Source organism: Littorina saxatilis, linkage group LG3, assembly GCF_037325665.1.
Source record: "Littorina saxatilis isolate snail1 linkage group LG3, US_GU_Lsax_2.0, whole genome shotgun sequence".
Classification (NCBI taxonomy): domain Eukaryota; kingdom Metazoa; phylum Mollusca; class Gastropoda; order Littorinimorpha; family Littorinidae; genus Littorina; species Littorina saxatilis.
In genome coordinates this window covers 48761878-48783351 of record NC_090247.1, presented here as the reverse complement: position 1 = coordinate 48783351, position 21474 = coordinate 48761878, and the positions used below count along the sequence as shown (strand labels likewise).

General features: G+C 48.4%; 1 protein-coding gene across 1 annotated transcript in view; it reads right to left on the bottom strand.

Moving 5' to 3' along the window:
- Window positions 1-5661: 5661 nt before the first annotated feature.
- The window catches only part of LOC138962522 (uncharacterized), a 58829-nt gene continuing 43016 nt past the window's right edge, over window positions 5662-21474 (bottom strand). Inside the window, exons 18-33 of the mRNA XM_070334360.1 lie at window positions 20970-21287; window positions 20534-20644; window positions 19788-20149; window positions 19222-19337; window positions 18781-18899; window positions 18149-18409; window positions 17131-17381; window positions 16496-16553; window positions 16258-16337; window positions 15855-15924; window positions 15387-15494; window positions 14566-14790; window positions 8972-9300; window positions 8220-8514; window positions 7407-7568; window positions 5662-6869 (exon numbers count right to left, since the gene is read on the bottom strand). Of these exons, the coding sequence (XP_070190461.1) occupies window positions 6720-6869; window positions 7407-7568; window positions 8220-8514; window positions 8972-9300; window positions 14566-14790; window positions 15387-15494; window positions 15855-15924; window positions 16258-16337; window positions 16496-16553; window positions 17131-17381; window positions 18149-18409; window positions 18781-18899; window positions 19222-19337; window positions 19788-20149; window positions 20534-20644; window positions 20970-21287 (3015 nt within the window). The 3' untranslated portion in view covers window positions 5662-6719. The remainder of the gene's footprint in view (window positions 6870-7406; window positions 7569-8219; window positions 8515-8971; window positions 9301-14565; window positions 14791-15386; window positions 15495-15854; window positions 15925-16257; window positions 16338-16495; window positions 16554-17130; window positions 17382-18148; window positions 18410-18780; window positions 18900-19221; window positions 19338-19787; window positions 20150-20533; window positions 20645-20969; window positions 21288-21474) is intronic.

Sequence of the window (21474 nt, the reverse complement as noted above, 5' to 3'; positions counted from 1 at the left end):
CAAGCCATTCACAGGTCCATCGAAGTCAATGCTTCTGACACGCATACCAGAGTGCCTGTTAGTCCTATATTAGATCATGTCACATTCAATCACATATTCTTACCTCAACTCACATAAATGGCATTAACTTCAGTTCATTGCTAAGATATTGAAGTAGTACTCGACCCTGGTAAGGGGGGAAGTAACTCCCAAAGAAAACAAAGTCCGTAGTCAAGGACGGGAGTCACCTCCCCTACCGGTAACCCGCGCATGCGCGGTCCTACTACCGGCCGTCATTCCACCCACTTCAACACTCGAGCACAGACGTGTTGTGGTACTCCGGCATCTTTTTTGCCTTGGCCTTTTGTGGAAGGCCATTTGACCCTGGTATTTGCGTTGCTATCTTTAGGTAAGATCGTTTCACTTCTCTTCGCTGCGCGTTGCGTTTGTTTGAGTATTTCGCTGTTGTAATTCGTCTCCACGTGCGCGTGTTCGAAATTGCAAATGGCGGACAAAAGCTCTAAAAGCAAGGGCAATCTTGTTTCTCTGCTCTCTTCACCGGGGAAAGAGAAAGATAAGGACAAGTCTAAGTCTAAATCAAAGACGCGTGCCTCTGTAACTTCGTCACAGGCTACGTCTTTAGTTCTGGTTACTGACCCGGTGACTAAGAAGTCAGAACGGGTTTCGATTGACTCCACGTCACCGTCACCGGTTTTTCTTACGCAGGAACGCGCTACTTCTCCTCTCTCGCGCTCGCAGGCGCCTCGGCCTAGCGAGTCCGTGTCTCGGGAAGAAATCTTGGCAATGTTTGCTACTTTGAAGCATGATTTGGTTGCCTTGCATTCTGCGGAAAGGCCTGTCGCTCCCCTCCCGCCTGGCGTGGGGGGGGGGTGGCTTCACTTTCTAGGCTGCGGCCTTCAGCGACGATCACTTCGGCTGATCTCGGACCGGATTTTTCCGGTTCGGTAGCGGATCCCCCTGCCTTTTCAGGGGGGTTCGCGTCCATAGCGCCGCCCGGTTCTAGCGCTTCGGCGTTGGGCGGCGTTTGTGGGAGTCCCCATCTTTTTGGGGGCTCACACTTGCCTGCGTTCCCTGGTTACGCTCTTGCGTCTCCTTCGGGTTCACAGACGGCTCCTCCCCGGCAGTACACCGTCCATCACGTGGCGGGTGCGCTAGGGAGCGGCGAAGCGCGCCAGCTTGCCCCCCTGGGATCAGTTTCGGCTGTCCCGGCCTCTGGGGGACAGGCAGCAGCGTCTTGCTTGTCCAGCTCTGGCCTGCAAGATTCTGTCGGCGGTCATCGTCCTGTAGCTCTTGGTTCGGCTGCCGCCGTTCCTGTTTCGAGCTCGCAGGGGGTAGGCTCCTCTGGTTTCCCCTCGGGGCTTCCGGTCGGGCCTACCCGCGGGTTGTCGTCCTCGACTTCCGGTTGTGCTGTGGCAGGCACTTCCGGTGGAGGACAGCGGGCTAGCGGTTCCGGTGGCAGTGTCCCTGCTATCCCGTCCCTGGTCACGCATCGACATCCGGCCCTGACTTCCGGTTCCGCCGCGGCGGTTCCGGTTGTCGGCGGTGCTGTTGGTGGACAGTTTGCGGCGCTTCCGTCTACTGTTCAACCGACGTTAGCCACTTCCTCTTCCGTGGATGGGTGGGTTTCCGGTTTGCCGGACCCTCCTTTCGATGGGGATCAGGAAGGTTTTGCAGAGGAACAGGAAGGGGATGAGGATCGTTCCGAATCCGTTACCCCCTTACGGATTCCCAATAAGCTGGGCCCTACTCTGGAGTTGGCTGCGGAGATAACCTCACGGTACTTCCCTGAGGGTGTCTCCGCCGACTCTACTGTTGTCGCGCCCCCTCCTTCTGCTTTGGCAGACTTTGCGGGCGCGGGGGACACGAGGGCGAAGTTCCGTTTCATGGAATCTCCTTCCGTCCCGTTTGTGATGGCTCAGGTATTGGCGGACGCTAACACACCCTACCCTCTTTTGGCTGCTCATGGGGAAGCCCCCCCCTTCTGCCCAGCCTTGGTTAACCTCGGCTCAGGCAGGCGGCGGCCTCCCAGCCAACTCAAGAAGATCGCGGCTGCCTAGCAGGCCACATTCTCTTCTCTCCTCTTTTTCGCTGCCCACAGCTCCACTTCCGGTGACTCCGGAACTGGCTCGCTTGCGGCAGGATGGTTATAGCCGAGATAGGACTTCCGTTTGTACGGAACAGAGTCTACTCGGGCTGGAGGAAAGCGGGCGTTCTTCCCTTGAACTGACCTCTTTAGCGGAAACGCTCATCCGGTCTCTCACGAGAGCCATCGCTTCGTCCATCGAGCCTTTTAGGTTTCGTGACGATGCTATTGAGGCTGATGCTGCCATGCTCCTGGCGGCGCTTGCGAAGGTCACTGACAGTCAGATGACGCTTGCTGCTCGGCTCTACTCTCAGGTGGTGTTCTGGAGGCGCGAGGCTTTTCTTAACGGCTCTCGCCTGACGGATAAGGCCACCATAGACTCTTTGAGAGGGTGCGTTGCTGGGGTCACGCTCTTTGGATGCCCTTCGGCAGCAAACTGAGGAAACTCGTGACCAACATGTGGTGCAACTGACGGAACTCGCTCTTAAGCAGCACAGCAACAAACCACGGAGTTCTGCGTCAGCGCCAGACAGCTCTTCTGGGCAGCAGTCGTCTCGCGCAGGTAGGGGTGGGTCACGGTCCCGTCCTTACCAGCGTAAACCTTCCTTCGGGAAGCGGGGGTCTGGGCGCAAGCCCAACCCCCAATGAGCCACCCCCGATCCAGTCACCCCCCCCCCCCAGCCTCTACCCTTTTGGTAGCAGGCGGCCTCTTCCGGGTCCTTCCAGCTTGGCTGTCTCGGACAAGCAGCCTATGGAGCATGGGGGTGATTCGATCGGGGTTCCGCCTTCCTTGGCAGGAAGGCAAAGCCCCTTCGTCTAGGGCGCCGGCCAACTTCCGGTTTCCGGTCAGCCCAGACGCTCAGGAGACTTTACAGGCGGAAATCCTTCTCTTTCTGCGGAAGCAGGCTATAGAGGAGTTTCTCGGCCACCCCTTCTTGGGACTTTACGGCAGAATTTTGGTCGTCCCCGGGGTGTTGCACCAAGGCATGGTGTTCGATTCACGGGAGTGGGCAGTCCGTCCCACTCAACGTCGTTTATACAAACTGCAGGCGCGCCCTTTTCAGGCGGCGCTCAGTTCAGTCTGGAATCCGACGTCACACGGCTGGGACGTCTCAGTTCCGTTTCGGGGTCTGGTTGCAGCAGACCACGCCTCAGTGGATGAACACTCCTTGGCTTCTGCAGGGAGTGCCCATAGCGCTTCCTCCTCCTTACACGCATCTCTTTGCGGGCGCAGCACAGAAGGGCTGCGGGGCTCACTTGGACACGCACACGACTTCCGGTCGGTGGTCACAAGAGCAGCGGTCTATGGCACAACATTCGCCTCGAGCTCGAGGCGGTCTTTCTGGGTTTTCATCATTTTCTCTCCGCTTTCCAGGGCACCCATGTGTTGTTTCTTTACGACAACACGGCGGTCTCTGCTTATTCCAACAAACAGGGCGGGTCCCGATCTCGGCTGTGGTCCAGCCGAGCATGCGAGACTCTTTCTTAGATCCTGATCTCGGCTCGCTATCTGCCCGGCTGCCTGAACGTCCTTGCCGACGTCATCAGCCGTTCCTTCCAGATCCTCCACACGGAGTGGACCATCACCCATCAGGCGCTCCTCCTTCTTTGGGCGCAGGTAGAGCGTCCGATGGTCGTCCTTTTCGCCACGAGATTTTCACGTCGCCTCCCGATCGTTGTGTCTGTTTCCGGGCCCGGAAGCTTGGCAGATCGACGCGATGACGATCAGCTGGACAGGCCTAGAGGCTTACGCCTTCCCTCCCACTCCACTCATCGGAAGGGTTCAGCCTAAAGCCGACTTAGAGCGGCTTCATCTCCTTCTCGTGGCACCGTGCTGGCCCAGTCAGCATTAGTTCCCGGACCCCATGCGGCTCACCAGCGGCCCGCCAATCCCGCTCGGCCGCCGGCGAGGGGAGCTTTTCCAGCCCAGAACGGGGACTCTGCACAATCGCCCCGAGGGCCTGGATCCTCACGCCTGGAGAGGGTTCGGAGATCACTGGGGTGCTCAGGCGCCTCCGTTTTCGCTTTTGGACTTAGGCCAGAAGGCTCACAGGCCACCTCCTCTGTCTACTAGTCACACTGGCTGGCTTGGACTCGATGGTTTGCGGCTAACAATGTTGTCCCGGTCGCCCTGCGATCAATGCAGGTCGCAAACCATCTGGCATGGCTCTCCGCTCGGGGACGCGCCGCGTCCGCTTTGCGCGCTCGCCGCTCAGCCATCTCTGTTACTTTTAAGCAACTTGGACGCTCCATCTCCCTTGGGGGAGTTATCGCGAGTGTGCTAAAGGGCGCGGCCCTCAGTTCTGCAACGGAGAGAACTTCTGTCCCGGCTTGGGACGTTCTTCTAGTACTCGAATTTCTCCGTTCTAGTGCTTTTGAACCTTTACAAGACGCTAGTCTCTCTGACCTTACGCGCAAAACTCTCATGCTCATACTGCTCGCTTCCGCGCGGAGGGGCAGTGAGATCCACGGCCTCTCAGGCCTAGACCGGGATATCACTTTCGAAAGAGACGGCTCGGTTTCACTGCGTGTCCGTCCCGATTTTCTCGCCAAGAATCAAAAACCTGGTCAACTTTCACCGATCATTTCCATTCGGCCTCTCCGGGACATTTTTAGCCCCCGGCGATCCGGATCTTTCTAACTGTCCGGTACGCGCGCTTAAGGCTTACTTGTCGCGCACCGCTCCGTTTCGAGCATCAGCTCCGAAGTTGTTGTTTATTTCGATCATTTCAGCCCGAAATAAAGACTTTGCAAAAACCACGCTTTCCAGATGGTCTTCCACACTTATAAGGCATGCTTATCAGTGGTGGCAGACACAAAAGGGGGGGGGGGGCAGTCAGTCCTTCCTCCTCGATCACCTCGTACGCACGAGGCTTGAGCGTGGGCAACTTCCTTAGCTGTCCTCAAGTCTGGAAGGATGTCAGACGTCCTCAAAGCTGCATACTGGACGACTCATGATGTCTTCCTCAGCTACTACCTCCGGCGCATTGCCAGCACTCATCCGGACGGTACCAACTGCCTCCCAGCTATGGTTGCCGCAGGCCAGATACTTCCAAGAGATTAATGTGAGTATCCCACCGCCTTTATGTGCAATCTGCCATTTATGTGAGTTGAGGTAAGAATATGTGATTGAATCGAAAATTTCAAAACTAAATTTTCATTTAATTAATATACTTACTCAACTCACATCGTTTATACCCTCCCATCCATCCCCGCTAACATTATATGTGTTACAGGTGTGTGTTTCCGTGGGGGAATGACGGCCGGTAGTAGGACCGCGCATGCGCGGGTTACCGGTAGGGGAGGTGACTCCCGTCCTTGACTACGGACTTTGTTTTCTTTGGGAGTTACTTCCCCCCTTACCAGGGTCGAGTACTACTTCAATATCTTAGCAATGAACTGAAGTTAATGCCATTTATGTGAGTTGAGTAAGTATATTAATTAAATGAAAATTTAGTTTTGAAATTTTCGATTCAAGGTTATGCCAAGGTCATCTTTGTAGCAGTGACTCTTTTCAGCCCAGATATATTTTATATAATGCTTTTTCATGTTCAGTACAAGCAGATTTTCTTTCACAGCTCATCATTTCCTCTGATCCAACATCACTTGAAAATTGACACTGAAGAGTAAAATTTTCTTAGAAGCCAGTTCAGATACTGAAGATTTCTCCACAAGCCGTCAGCTTTTTCCAATAGCACTATGCGTCTGCCTGAACGCCATCTGGTGGTGGTTGTTTCTGTGTGTGGTCATCCATAAGATGTCAGTTCTGTCAGAGTGAAGTGCCTGACTTCAAGGTCAAATTAAGTGTGAAAGTCATGTTTGAATGTGCCACTTATCCTTCTCACCCAAGCACTGTGTGAGAATACACCCCATTAAGCAGTTGTTGTAACTGTACGATTTAGGAAAGCGCCTTCAAGATGGAGACTTGGTGGAAGTGCACGCTCCATCAAGCAATCGTTGTGATGGTATGATTCGGTAAAGCGCTTTTTTCAAGTTGCAGACTTGGTATATCAACAGTTCCTCCAACCAACGTGGCAGCATACTGTGTGAGAGTACACTCCATCAAGCAATTGCTGTGATGGTATGATTCAGTAAAGCGCTTTTTTCAAGTTGCAGACTTGGTATACCAACAGTTCCTCCAACCAACGTGGCAGCATACTGTGTGAGAGTACACTCCATCAAGCAATTGTTGTGATGGTATGATTCCGTAAAGCGCTTTTTTTTTAAGTTGCAGACTTGGTATACCAACAGTCCCTCCCACCAAAGTGGCAGCGTACTGTGTGAAAGTACACCCCATCAAGCAATTGTTGTGATGGTATGATTCGGTAAAGCGCTTTTTTCAAGTTGCAGACTTGGTATACCAACAGTCCCTCCCACCAAAGTGGCAGCGTACTGTGTGAAAGTACACCCCATCAAGCAATTGTTGACAGTATGATTCAGGAAAAACGGTTTTGTAACCGTATGATTATGAAAAAAGCGCTTTCAAGTTGTAGGTTTAGTGTGCCAATGATCCATGTAACCAAGCAGGCACACTGTAGTCTTGGCTTGACTCCATTTAGGTGGCTGCCAGGATTGAGGATTCACTATAAATGCCCCGTTACCCAAAGCAGTCAAAGCGAAGAGGGCGGTACTAGGATCAGAAAGCCAACGCTTTGTGCAAGGCCTCTCTGTGCTGGTCAGCGCGAGTCAGGTCAAGCGTGGCCAGGTGGCGACGGAACAGGACAGGGCAGTCCAGCGACACACACGGCTGGCTGCGGTCTTGCACTCCCATGCATGTCATGCACACCTGAAAATAGAGGGAGGGTATGTCCTCAGTTTTACTGCTGTCAGCCCAAAAGGCAAGCGAGCACGCACATCAGCACACGCTCTTGAAAACAAATTCATATAGGCCTTGTGATGTTACACTACAATTGGCAGACAAATGCAAGCCACAGAAACAAGACATAGCTCAAGCCCAGAAACACTTAAACTCCTTGAAACAGTATTACATTTCTTCCCCCCACTACACTCCCCACTTGCCTTCTCTTTCTACAGCAAAACAGAGTTAGCACTACACTCCTGGAAACAGTATTACATTTCTTCCCCCCACTACACTCCCCACTTGCCTTCTCTTTCTACAGCAAAACAGAGTTAGCACTACACTCCTTGAAACAGTATTACATTTCTTCCCCCCACTACACTCCCCACTTGCCTTCTCTTTCTACAGCAAAACAGAGTTAGCACCTCCTCAACATCACATCCTTCCGGTTGTTTTCTCTTCTATTTGTTCCCTCCCTCCTATTAGTTATAAAGATTTCCTTCCCGCAACAGGCAGTGTGTGTACCTTAGACAGTTTGTCATGGACTGTTTCCCAAGCAGCAGAGCGTGAAGCCAGCGTGACGGCCACCAGTTGGGGGTCGTTCAGGCACGTCGCGCACACAGCCTGTTTGGTCTGTCGTTCACACACCAGGCAGTCCGATGTCACAAAGTATTGTGAGATGGTGCCCTGTCAAGAGACAAAATACTTCTTAAATATACAGGTAAGCATCCCCATCACATACTCTGATGATAGAAGACATACTTTGAACACATGGAACTTGAGAACTTCCAGTCTCCTTTTAGTGTGGGCCCTTACGACGAACAATTCATGTATGCCAACATCAACCTTCAAGATCAAGGCTTTCAATTCTTATGCATGCAGTAAGAAATTGTATGCACTATTTTATTTATTTTTTTTTTATATGAAAAAAATTACGCTTCTAACGCTGAAGCGGAATTTCATATTGTATAAACACCACTGATCATCATCACAAGTACTTGCTTCTCTAAGGACCTAATCCTTCATAAAAGCAGCAATTTAACTGTCAAATGGACAGCAGGCCAGTCACTAACATTAAAGCAGCAATTTAACTGTCAAATGGACAGCAGGCCAGTCACTAACATTAAAGCAGCAATTTAACTGTCAAATGGACAGCAGGCCAGTCACAAACATTAAAAGTGTGCATGCGTGAGTGTGTGTGTGTGCATGCGTGTGCGTGTGCGTGTTTTACTGTTGTTGTGGGTTCATTGTCAACCACTATTTCTTGATTTTGAGATAATAAAGTATAATACTGCCCCCCCCCCCCCCCCCCCCCATAAGATAGCAGTGACAACTGACCTGCTTGGTGTCGTGGGCCGGGGCGACATGGGGAGCCAGCCGCACCACTTTGGGCATGTCGTTGTACCACTGGAACACGCTGACCCCCACCAGCCCCAGCAGGCGCTCCAGAGGGGGCAGCACCTGTTTGGTGATGTAGTACGTCACATTGACGCGCAGCGAGGGGTCCTGCAGCAGTTCTCGCGGCTGGCGGACAAGCTGGATGAGGGGCAGGCCCGGGGACCCGTGGACAATGACGTATGGGACACGCTCACCCACCCGCGGTTCGGATCTCCTGTCCTCTCGCAGTCGCCTTCTGAGTAAACGTCATAAGTATGTTATTGCCTGATGTATGTTTCATCATGACAGGATACAGTGAATAATTCCACAAAAATATATCTCTCAGGTCTTAAAATGGGAGTAAATTCGCAGATAAGCAGAAAATATGAGAAAGAATGCTGTAGTGTAGTTACAGTGGCAAATAATTATCTGATGCATGTTTTATCCAGACAAGGTACAGTGAGTAAGCTATATCCTTCCACTGTTATTACTGGAGTTTAGCAGACCTTCACAACTGAAGGGTAAATTTCACCTCTTGAGAGTTATTACAGGAGTTTAACAGACCTTCACAAATGAAGGGTAAATTGTGATAAAAGTACTGTCAGAAAGAGAAGATTTTACATTACATCACACGCACACACACACACACAAACAGACACCACACACACACTCGCACCCACACACCCCTTCAAATAAAGGACCACAGTACTAACTTTGCAATCTCCAGAGCGGGAACGCAGGCGCCAGGCTTGTAGCCCACCATGCCGCGGTACTCCTTGGCGAAGACATAGTCGTGAAGCCCGACACGGCCAGACAGCATCTTGGTGCACTGTCGCTGCAGGTACGCCCGCACCTGGGACACGTCGCGCATGGTGAAGAGAATCTTGATGCAGCGTTCCAGAATCTTGGAGGCCACGCCACAGTTGTCTCGTCGCACTGTCTCGATGCCTTTGGCGTCAAACACCGGCTCTTTCTGGTCGCGCGTCTCGTACATGAAGCCCACATAGCGTTTTTTGGTTTGGAGCACACAGGGCAGGTACACCTGGAGAAAGGGGAAGATAGTTGCCACATTGTTCACATTTATCATTTTGAATGATGTAGTGTCGGCCACTGAAGCATCAAACACACACTAGAAAAAAGTCAGTTAAGCAGCAGATACACCATCAGATGTACAGAGCGATTAAAAACCTACACCTACATTAAATTAGTCCTTGTAGTTAGGTCCAGATCCTTACTCCCGTGACCATTCTCTGGCTGCAAAGGTTTGACGATTGATTTGACTTCTACGGACCCTTTAGAACAAAATTAGACCCCCCTACACCTTCGAAAAATGCTGGCATTTTTCACCAGAGGCCAAAATCCAATATGGCCGCCAGCGCTATCTGGAAAAATCAAGTTTTGAACCAAAGCACCTAGAATTATGTACAAAGACACTTTTTCGGGTGAGTTGACGACGAGGATTCCGATTCTGATATTAGTTTGACGTTACGACATCATTTGGCCCTAATAATTTAAGATGGCCACCATCCAGTAGAGCGAAAACGTAACTTTTGTCCTTCAAGCAAACATCCTCCATAAGGATCTATTGCAGTAAAGCAATTGTTGAATGCATGACAAGAAAACTTAGTACACTTCTAAATAACCTCTGTATAATAACTGTAACATGAACAGTTTTCAGTTGAAACCAATTACAAACTGTCAATAATAATCGTTTTACTCTGAAAATGGCACTTTTTCGGCCCTTTCTTTGGACAAAGATGACAACAACACAGTTGATACACATTTAGAAGTCACCAATTGTGCTTTTATGTCCTTCCTTTCAGTGCTATGAAATCGATGAATCAATATGACATTGGTGAGATAAATTAGTCCGAATCAGAGCATGCTGCCTCGCTAGATTCTGAATCGTCATATTCCAATGCATTCTCCCTCCTCTGTACATCATCATCATCATCATCATCTTCCTCATTGCTCTCATCTTCCTCGCTCTCTTCATCTGGCCCTTGTGCAGGTAGGTGCATAGGTAGGTGTATCGGGAGAGCAGGTTGCGTGTGGCGGACAGGGCGACAGCGACCACCCACCAGCCGTTTCCGAGTGGCGTGGGGTGGTTCTTCAGGAAGGGATGACGCACTAGATATGCCAAGTAGTTTGCAGGGAGGCAGTGTTGGCGTAGGCTGTCTGCATCTGGAGGCAGACGGATGAATGCTTTGTTTTTCAGTGCCTTCCACTTTGCTGCACGGGCCTCAGCCATGGTGCTACTCTTGTTGTTGCCATAGATTGCATGTCGCGTGAATTGGAAGAGCTCCTCTAGCACCTCCTCCTCAGGGTCAAGGCTATCTCCGCACTGCAAGAGTTGCCGTCGGGCCACAGCGCTCTTTGCAACCCGGTCAAACACTGACGTCTTACCCTTGCCGTAGAAACCTGAGTTGGCATCACAGCCTGTCATACAGTGAAGCTGCACAATACAGTCTGCCATCTCGTCAGTCACCAGGCCACGGCACAAGACCGTCTCCTGCTTCCTCTTGATGCAGAGGATTCCTGGCAGCTGCTGTGAGATGACTGCAGCCGCGACATAGGCATCCGTATCAGCGGCATCAATGACAACAGGGCCACTGTAACCTGATTCGCGCAGAACTGCATATGTGGAAAAGAGGACAGTGTCAGCCTCAGACTGCTCAAAGCTGTAGTTCTCCAATGGTTGCTGGGTTGACAAGTTGGTGCAGTGGGGGCCAACAGAGTAGACAATCTCTGCATCAACACTCTGTGCAAAGTCTCTCAGGTAGTCACATATAAGCTTTTGTAGCCGCTCCTTGTTGCTGACACTACACAGCAGCGTTTTGAACGCGTGGGCAGATGGGAAGGGGTCGCTCAATTTCATGTAGGTGTTGGGGACATGTGCTTGACCCTGTACCCGCAGGTCTCGCTCATTCATCTTTGGTTGAGTATGTTGCGTTGTACGGGTCATTCACACATATAATACGTTCAGCATGACCATGACGGGCAATGATGATGGATGACACCTTGTGGGCGTAGTCTGACCACGTGTATGGGGTACCATCTTGCGTCTGTCGATCCTCTGTTGATGGCGTTGCCATCCTCCAGATCATGCCCATGTCGATGAGAGCGATGTAGGGATCCTGCAGTTCTACAGGTTGCAGAGAGAGCCTGTGAATGAGCTTGCTCTTTTGTGTCTTCCTGTATGTGCCGTTTGGGTTGAATAAGGCCACACACTCCTCAACAACACGATGTTCCAACAACTCAGAGAGGTCCACAAGTTGACTGACCTCAACCAGGTCGATTACTGCCTTGAGAGCGCTCCGTTCCATCTCAGCAGCTCTCGCCTTGAGTTCCTCCCCGGGCTTCTCCAAGTCGGGCATCTTGGCAAACGTCAAGCGTTTGCTCAGAGGGACGGGTGCATGGAGGGAGGTATTCTTACTGAACACCCTCTCTCGCAAGAAGCTGGTCAGCTTTTCCTCCCCTGCAGCATGGACTGACTTGAAATCCGCAACCAGCTCATCAGAGGCAAGCATGGCTGACTGTAGCATGCGGAGGGTGGGTGAGGAAGGGTCAAACGGAAATGAGTCAAACTCATTCATGCATGCGACCAGGTCCTGCACACACTGCTCATCTTCTCGCATCCGTTTTGGGCCGCATTCCGTGTGCTTTCTGTTGGCTTTTTTTCGGTTGGCCATGACGTTATGAGCTGCACGAATCCTGGCCACATTGTTCACATTTCTCGAGTGCACCAGCAGCTGCTTCTCATTGTGGAGAATGGAGAGCCAGCCAGATTTCATTTTGCTGCCTTTGTTCATGGTGCATTCGATCCACATGTCCCAGGCCATGTTGGAGTAAGGGTTTCCTGTGATGGATTGAGCAAAGTCAGTACGAAGAAAGGCGACCTGATCAGCAGGGAGAGCTGTCAGCATCGCCCAGAAATCAGAAAGCCACCGCCCGTATCTGTTGTTGTCGTACGCCACCATCCATGGCAGCATGGCTCGCAGAGATGTGACGTACCCGTCCCAGTTGCATATATGGACCGCGTGTACATTCTGCATGAGCGCGTCCGTCATGGTCAGGAATTCCCTCCAGTAGTCCGCCATGTCACTGCCCTCCACATTTGTGAATAAGTTGGTGACGAGGCTCTCGAGGTCAGCATCCTCCTCCAGTGCCTCATGAGCAGCAGCGCGGGATTCTTTGGAGAGACTTGTATCTGTGAGGATCTTCAGGTTCTCCCTAGTCTCACCACCCAGGTCAGACGTGAGCCTCCCCTGCACTAGCTGACTCATAAGCGCCACATACATAAGCCTAAAGCAACGCAGTCCCCTCTTGTAATGTTCAGACATGGGATTCAGAAAAAGTGATAATTAAGGGAAAAAAAAGTGGGGGTCTGGGGGCCGCAGAAGGCCCCCAGTAGGGTCCAGGGGCAACGCCCCTGGTCGGGGTCTGGGGGCTTCGCCCCCAGAAGCTGAAGGTTTTTAGTATTTTAGACACACAAAAATGGCCCTGAAATGCATATTTCAGCTTAATCATAGCCCCCCCCCCCCTCCCTTTCTCTTCCTTCCCATGTTTCTCAAATTAATTTTACGCTAAGACTCAAAATAAGGAGGAGAAAGAGAGAGAGAGAGAGAGAGAGAGAGAGAGAGGCGGGGATGGGGGGGCCGGGGGGGGGGGGGGGGTGGTGGTGGCGTGTGACGGTGTGGTTTCAATGTTCTTACCTTGTCGGTGCCAAACGACCCCAGTGACTGATTACACGACTGGGTTTTCAGGATAGTCAGGTGCTTGTTGCTTTTCAAGTGGCTTTTGAGGGCAGTCTTTCCATTGGAACCGTAGTTGATAACATTAACATCGTTGCACAAAGTGCACTAAGCTTTTCCCGGCAAGTTGATTTTAGCAAAAGCATCGCCAACTTTCAGTTTCACGTCTTGTGTCTTCTGGCCTTTCTCGTATTTCCAGCTCAATGATACAACTTCATCGAGCCAGTCGAATCTCCAGAGATTTTTCTTGTACTTCTGCTGGTCAATTTCCCGGGATAGAACGGTTTCGTCTCGCTTTAGCTTCCTCATCATTTTGGCAAGTGGCTCGAAGCGATGTAAAAATGGCGCCGAATCATTCTCATACGGTATGCTTTAGCTTATACTGAATCCCCGATAGCTACGTTGAAACGGTGACTGTAGGAGACAAAGACACAGAGCGCGTTCCCATACGGATCGACCAGCAACAGTCTGACCGTTTTAGGAACCAACCGTTCAAGAATAGTATGGAATGGAGCGTCGCGATCAGCGGACCGGCCGAAAAACTTGGGTCTTTACCTACATATACCCCAACATTTTCTCAGCGGATTTGCACGAATCTCAAGAATGATCCCTGGAGCCTAAAAATTTACGGAATTCCGTAATTTTACGGAAGAATCCCATGTCTGAATGTTTGCCTTGCAGCGCACGATCAACGGAGCCCTCAGCAATAACTCCTCCCGCCACGAGTACGTCCCCTAGCTCACTCCCCTTGCAGCGTTTGTAGATAGCACTCATCATCACACACTGTGTATGGAAGGGACCAAGAAAGGGCACAATGTCACGGTATTTGTTTGGGTTCTCGGCCTTGAGCAGGGTGATGAGGACGAACACGGGATGGTCTCCCACTAAGAAGTGATTTGTGGTGCTCCCGTTCAAACGTTTAGTTTTCACACTACCGGATGTCGGCCATCTTGAATTTCTGGATGAAAATGATGTCGTAACGTCAAATTAATATCGGAATCGGAATCCTCATGGTCGACTTACCCGAAAAAGTGTCTTTGTACATAATTCTAGGTGCTTTGGTTCAAAACTTGATTTTTCCAGATAGCGCTGGTGGCCATCTTGGATTTTGGCCTCTGGTGAAAAATGCCAGCATTTTTCGAAGGTGTAGGGGGGTCTAATTTTGTTCTAAAGGGTCCATAGAAGTCAAATCAATCGTCAAACCTTTGCAGCCAGAGAATGGTCACGGGAGTAAGGATCTGGACCTAACTATTGGTAGCAGACAGAGCCTAAGAAAACATCTCTTTATCCATCTCTGATTTATTTTGTTTCCTGCAAAATGTGATCAACTCTGCCAATACTGCAGCCTACAAAAGCAGCAACTTCCAACCTGGTTTCAAACACCTGACAACCTTACAGCACACAATTCAGCAATGTCAAGATTTCGCCCTGTGTCAGCTTCCTCACCACACTGAATACTTTCAAAATATTCCCTCTTCTTTCATACGGCTATATCTGAAACATGCCCACAATTCCACGTGGCAGAACAGATGAGCAGATATCAGTTCTCTCACCTTCTCAAACTTGAGCTTGATGGGTTTGGGGAACATGTTGGTGACAGCGTCGGCAATCTCCTGGCCGAGGACAAAGGCCTGGTCCTTGGAGCGGCCGGGCAGCTTGATGAACATGCTGTCCGTGTCCCCGTACACAACCTCCGCCTGCCAGCGCCGCGTCCCCTCCACCAGCTGGATGGCTCGCTCCAGGCTTTCTCGCGCCTTGCGCACGATGCTGTCGCCCACCTGTGGAACACGTGGAGAGGGTGTCAGGCTGCTAAAAACACTCAACTGAATAAACTTGTGCTAAACTTGTGCCAAATTTGGTAGTACAAAACTTGGCAGCGTGAAAAAAATGTCATCTGAATAATGTTACCTTACTTTGCCACCTGATAAACAAAGGGAAGGAAGCGCTCTAAATGCATACGACATGCGCATAGAGTAAGTGAGAGTTATCCGGAACCATTCTCCTGGCACCTGAGAGAATAACAAGCATTGAAATGAACAAGCGACTTTCATCCTCTACTTTACTTTGCCACCTTAATTTTTGTTCTGAAGGGAGGCTGGTGATAATAATGTTTGTTATATCATCCTACTCTAATGTTTCAGTACAGAAATAGCCCAACACTTTACAGCTTGTTGCCTTGGAGAACCTGTCAAATATATCTATGCCTCAGAAGTCTGCATTCATAGAATGCTGTGAAAGTCTAAACGCATAACTCTGCACTACACAACACGAGATGGTTCAACAGTAAAATCTCTACCTTTCTACTCTATTTCTTCATATTTCATTTACACATATTTGTTGTTGTTTTTCTTGTTCATTTAATATGCAGACTTGCCTCAATGCATGGCATACGTCCAGAGAAACTGGCACCAGTGTAACCGTACGTGACGTTGGCAATCAGCTTCAGACCCAGCTGCCGGGCATCCAACATTCTGTGCAGTGTCTGAAAAAACACAAGGAGTTCACATCACATCTCATCTCTGGTACACTCACTCCTTCCATCAAGTCCTTCTGACAGAAAACTCATCACCCAACTATTAACCCCAATAATATCATTTTGTCAGACATTTCTATTAGATTCAACAGTTTCTGTTCTTGGAAACCGAATGTGAACACAATATACAAAAGATCTTCCACAAAGAAGCTGTGTTTTTTTTGTTTTTCAACAAAATACATGAAGAGGTCGAGTGTTATCCAGAAGCTTTCTCTACTTTCAAGAAGACCTGTCCCGTATTTCAATCACAATCTTAGGCAATACACATTTTGACTTTCTCAGGCACAAAAGCAAAATGTGCATGCAAACCTTGTCATCCTTGTAATCCTTCATGGACTTCTTGACCATGAGGCGTGTCTTGAGGATCTCCTCAACCATCCTGATCACAAAGGAAAACAAGTCAAATCAGTCACAGCTCTTCTTTTTCTACCCATTGAAGGATTACTCATTTATAAGAACCTGACGGTCAAAAACGAAAAATCAGACCATATTCTGTGTTGTAATAACTCACACTGAATACTTTGAAAGAAATGAGGCCAGACATACACATGGAACATTTCTGCATGTAATCCTGTGAACAAATGTGGCACACACCCTCAAACTGTTTACTGTTAAAAATGAGATGACAGAAGGGGCCTTCCATGTAAACATTCACACTAGTCTCACCTTCAAGTGTAAAAGTAAACCAACAATGTCAGACGTTAATGCTTACATTGGAAGGACTCCTCTGCGCACTTTGGACTTGATAAAAACACAGCCGTTGGGGGAAACTGTCACCTTCTTGTGCAGTTTCTGAAACATGTACAAAGAATGCAACCAATTAAATAAATGAACATACAAAATAAACCTGCAGATATATGGTTGAAAATAATCAAACTAGAAGGAGAATACAAATAAATGACACATATAAAAAAGAACAGTAAAGTGAAAGCAAAATACAATGTTCTCACCCTTAGTGTCTCCGGTGGAACGTTCAGAGATGTGCAGCCAAACTCAAAGGGCCCATCCCTGTAAAATAAAAGTAAGATGATGATCACCTGAGAACAACTACAGATAGAAATGTCTTCCTTGAATTCACAAATTCCATGACGATCAGTTTTTTTACAGTGAATGAGACATTTCTGTCAGCAGCACTGAATAACAAATGTGTTATTTTCAAGTGTGATACCAGACTAAAAAATCTCACACATTTGATTGTTTCGACCTTAAATAAGGAAATTTGTTGGCCATTCTTTGTTTCTCAAACCATGTGCTATTTATCATACACAGTGGCTTAGAATTTCAATTACCTGTTTTTGTGTGTGTGTTTTTTGTTGTTATTATGTGATTTGCCAAGCACATCATTGTGGGGCGTTTAATCAAATAACATTTATCCATCCACTTACAATGTTTTTTGATTCTACCTGTATATCTCTGTGAATCTGTTCATAATTATACCATGTTACAATGAGAAACTAGATTTGATTGATTTGGTGTTCTGATACACATCATACAGACACAGTTGATTTCTTCATCTAGCATAGCATACATTTCAAGCTAGTCAGAATTCTAGGAAGTGACTGTGACACATGTTGAAATGACTCACTGTGCCTGTGCCAGGTTGTTGAGACGGCCGAGACAGGTGGAGAAGCAGTAGTTGTAGGCGATCATGATGGAGGGGTAGAGGGACTGGAAGTCTAGCAGCACCACGGGGTCTGTGTAGAACCGGGACTGCGGCTCCAACGTCAGCTGAATGCACTCTGCCGCCTTCTGGCGAGCCCGCTGCTGAACGCCTGGGGAAACCGGGATGAAGTTGAGAGGCTTGGCCAGACGCAGCATCATCGACTCCACACGGTACTGCAAAGAAAAGGATAATCCACTAAATCTCTGTATCTGCTAGGTTTCGGTTAACATACTTGAACATGTAAATTAAATCGGCTGTTGCCTTACCGGTTCCCAGGGAAATGATTCCTTTCAAGACGGCTGAACATGTGAGAGCGAACAAACCACCCTGTTCTTTAGGCACCAAAAAAAAAAAAAATAGTCTGTTTACGGTAACCCGACCGACCCTATTTTTTCGCGCGACCCTAGACTTTTTTTTTGGCATTTGGGGGGGAAAAAAAAAAAAAAAAAAACTTTTGGTTTTTTTGCAAAATAATGTAAAAATATGGTTTTTTGGAGAAAAAAAAAAAAAAAAAATCCCGACCTACCGACCCTATTTTTTTGGCCTATATTACCGTAAACAGACCTTCTTTTTTTTTTTTTGCCTTATCATGCTGCACCCATTTTAACTGCTCTTTTCTAAAATGGAAGTTACAGATGAAAGTGTACAGAGCGCAAAAGTGCCACTTCAAGGATCTCTAGTGTTTATTGAGCATGGCTGCAGAATTTCTGTACTGTTGAAGCTGTTAAGCTTGCAGCTTTAGATCTAGAGGGCTGAAAGCACAGCAACTTATCTGTCATTGCTTGAATTGTGAACATGCTGCATCCACCAAACAGGATAAGTGACTGGTGTCACAGGGCGTTAAAGGCAACCAGCTAAGGACACACTTCACAACTGGCGGGTATAAAAAAGGGAGAAGAATTACCAGTGCTGACTCAAGAAGCATCAAACTTGTCCCTACCTGTGTGCCTCTGGACAGCACGTCAAAGAACTCGATGCCAAAGACACGGGCAAACTCGCTGGTCTTGCCGATGATGTCCAGCTGATCCAGCATGGCCAGCTGACCGGTGACTCGCTCCGTGTAGTGCTGGATCACCCGCCACCGGTGGAGGTGCGTGCGGTGATTGTACCATGAGGTGAGAGTGCGGGAAGTGTAGGCTGGCACTCGGCGGTGAAGGATGTGAAAGGCACAGTTCTCGTAGCTGTATATGTTGAGCGTTACCTGAAAATGTTGTAAAAACAGTGAAGGACTTATTCAAATTGCTTGCATTTTGATAGTTTCACATTTCAATAAAAAGATTGTGCAGTTATACTGATCGCAGCAGTACATTTGATGAAGTAAGCTTCAGTAGTCAGTGATGTTATTCTGAAATGATCTAACGGTGCTGCACTTGTCAGCCTTATTATGATCCTGAAAAGTTAGCCCCGTGTTCAAGACCTCCCACATTTCAAGAGCTTATCCTTTTCAGATTTTCTGTTCATTACATCTGTAAATTCATCTCCATTTTAGACTCCCTCCCTTTTACACCCCGATTTCCCTCAGAATTTTTTTTTGTCTTAAAGGTCTTCAACTGTAGATGGAGTTGCACTCACCTCGTGCCTGAGAACCCGCCAGAGGTTGAGAACAATGCGGCCCTCAACGTGGATCTCTGAGGAGTGATCGGCCCCCCACTCATCCTGCTCTGCGCTGAAGCAGTTGCCTCTTTTGGACCCTGAAACACATTTCATCTTTCAATCAACACAAGACATTACATCTGTGAATATTCAGTCCGCTTACATCAATAATGCAAAGTCAAATTCCAAATTATTCTGTTTTCTCACTCTAACTCGTCCAGAAAATAAAATAGTTGGTGTGATAAATAAATCTCCTTTCCCCATCACCCCACCTCTTTGCAGTATCTTTATATTACGCCCTCGCAGTAAAACCATTGGGGACATGTTTTTCAGCATCCCACGATTTCACATACTTATCTGAGACAACACTGGGAGAAAGAAGCACAGATGAAGTCAAGTATTACTGGATGTCATACACACCTTGGATGCGGGCAATCTGTGTGCAGAGGTTGACGCTGAGGTGAGCGGCACGCTGCAGCAAGTAGCCCCACGACAGCTGCTGTACTTCAAACCCCAGCAAGATGTCAGGGTCCAGTCTGTCAACACACCATCAATCATAATGAGTGATATAAAAAAAAATATTAAAAACGGGGGATTTATTTAATAGAGAATGTGAGCTTCTGGGCTAGGCTTGATCTAGGAACAGCTCTGCCTAGTTTTCTTATATCCCCCCCCCCCCCCCCCCCCCCCCTGTTCTCCTGTCAAATCCTATTTGAGCTCGTTTTGTGTTTGGTTTGGTTTGCCAGCCTAACCAAACAGTTTAGCTTTACAAATGTAAGATACCCAGATATACACACACACTAATCTCTTTCACACATGCTTACAGCTTCATACACACATTCTCCCTCCCTCCCTCCCCCCCTCCCTCCCTCCCCCCCCCCCCCCCCCCCCCAATGTGACATACACACAACCCAACATGCACACAAGGACACACACTCATGCCACACACACGAACACTTATACTACACATACACACATATCCCTACCTGCCAACAAGGTGAATGAATTCCTTCAAGAGGTCTGCCTCAGACTCCACGTACATCACATCCAAATCCTCCTCTATCCCACACTTCTCCAGCAGAGCTCTCTTCCCTTTCCCTGGGGAACAAGAAGCTCCAGCTACTGATGTCGATGGTTGAGGACTCAAACTTTTCCCCTCCTTTTTGACATCACACGACTCCCTGTCGACCACAATGGCCCCTGTGATGTTTCTGCGACCCTTCTCTGGTGGTATGTCGTCGAAGACTGCGTAAAAGATGATGCGGATGTCGTCCATTTCAGGGTCGGGCACGAGGTCACCACGAGTGTCTACGTGCAGTTCCACGCTCAACACCGTCACGAACTGGTACTGAACACAAATTAACAGAAATATACAAATAGGGAAACAAAGAAAAGAAGAATAAGAAATAACACTGTAAGTAGAGGTAAAAAACAGATTAATAAATTAATTTGAAAACATTACACTGTTTGTCGTATACATGTACATGAATAGCTCTGCTGTGGGGCAGCCCCGGAGCAAATATCTCGAGGAAATGTTTAAAAATATTACTTTCTATATATCAGCCAATCATTTTTTCAAATCATGTTGCAAACATTTGTATAGTCAAATTCCTTATTTCTCTGAACCGAAGAAGCAAGCAACTGTTCTTTTTTGGGTCCCTTTCTCTTTGCATCATTTTTCTCTTTGCATCATCTTTCTCTTTTTTTTTTTGAGGGGCGTGAGGAAGCTGACCTTGTGCAAGGCTTTGGCATCCTGCAGTTTCTGCTGCGTGACTTTGAAACCATGTGTGTTCTTTGGTGTTGGTCCGTCGATCTGTGATGTCTCCCCATCAAGCGACTGTTGCTAAAAACACATATTGAGCATAACATTATCTCATACAATTCTCATGAAATTTCTGGAAGAAATCTGTTTAATTTTGTGGGTTACTTCACAATCAACTGCTGCTGGCAGTTGTCATCAATTGCTTATGTACGCACAAGGAAGACTGACATTAAAAAATGCACATTAAAGATACTTCTTTTTCTTTTTGCGCTGTTGATAACTTTTAAAATGCAAAACCTCTATTTGAGATAGTGAGCAACTACTCTGAACATTCACCATTATGTGAGAGCTGCCATGCCTGTACAGCAGACAAGAAAATCTATCATGAAGCTGACCAAAAGCTTACCCTGCTTTCTGAGGTCAGGATGGCACGGCGCAGGGCAGACTCTGTGTTGGTTGACAGACGTCGCAAGGGCGGCCGCTTAGGGGTGACGAACTCTACATTGCCTTGCTCATCACCTGCATCTGTGCTGCTGGACTCTGCCCGTTGGTTGCCGGCAGGGATGGGGGTGCAACCGGTGTCGAAGAGTTCGCCGGAAGAACGACGCACTGGGGTGCTGTGCAGAATGCCCTCAGAGTCAAGACGCTGACGCTTGGGTGTGCTGGCTCCTTCTTCTTTGCCGTCATCTTCAAGACGGGTTATCCTTGCAGCTTCGTCTCTTGCCTGTACAACCGACACATTTATGGTGGAAAAATTAAATATGTGTTTCATGCATGAAAGTTTGAAGGAAGGAGCCATCAGAACGCTTACTTCAAGAAATAACACACACATATTCGCACACTCGCGCATTACAGTCAAATTTAACAGTGTAACACCATCCCATTCACTCTAACATAACAGATCTAACTGC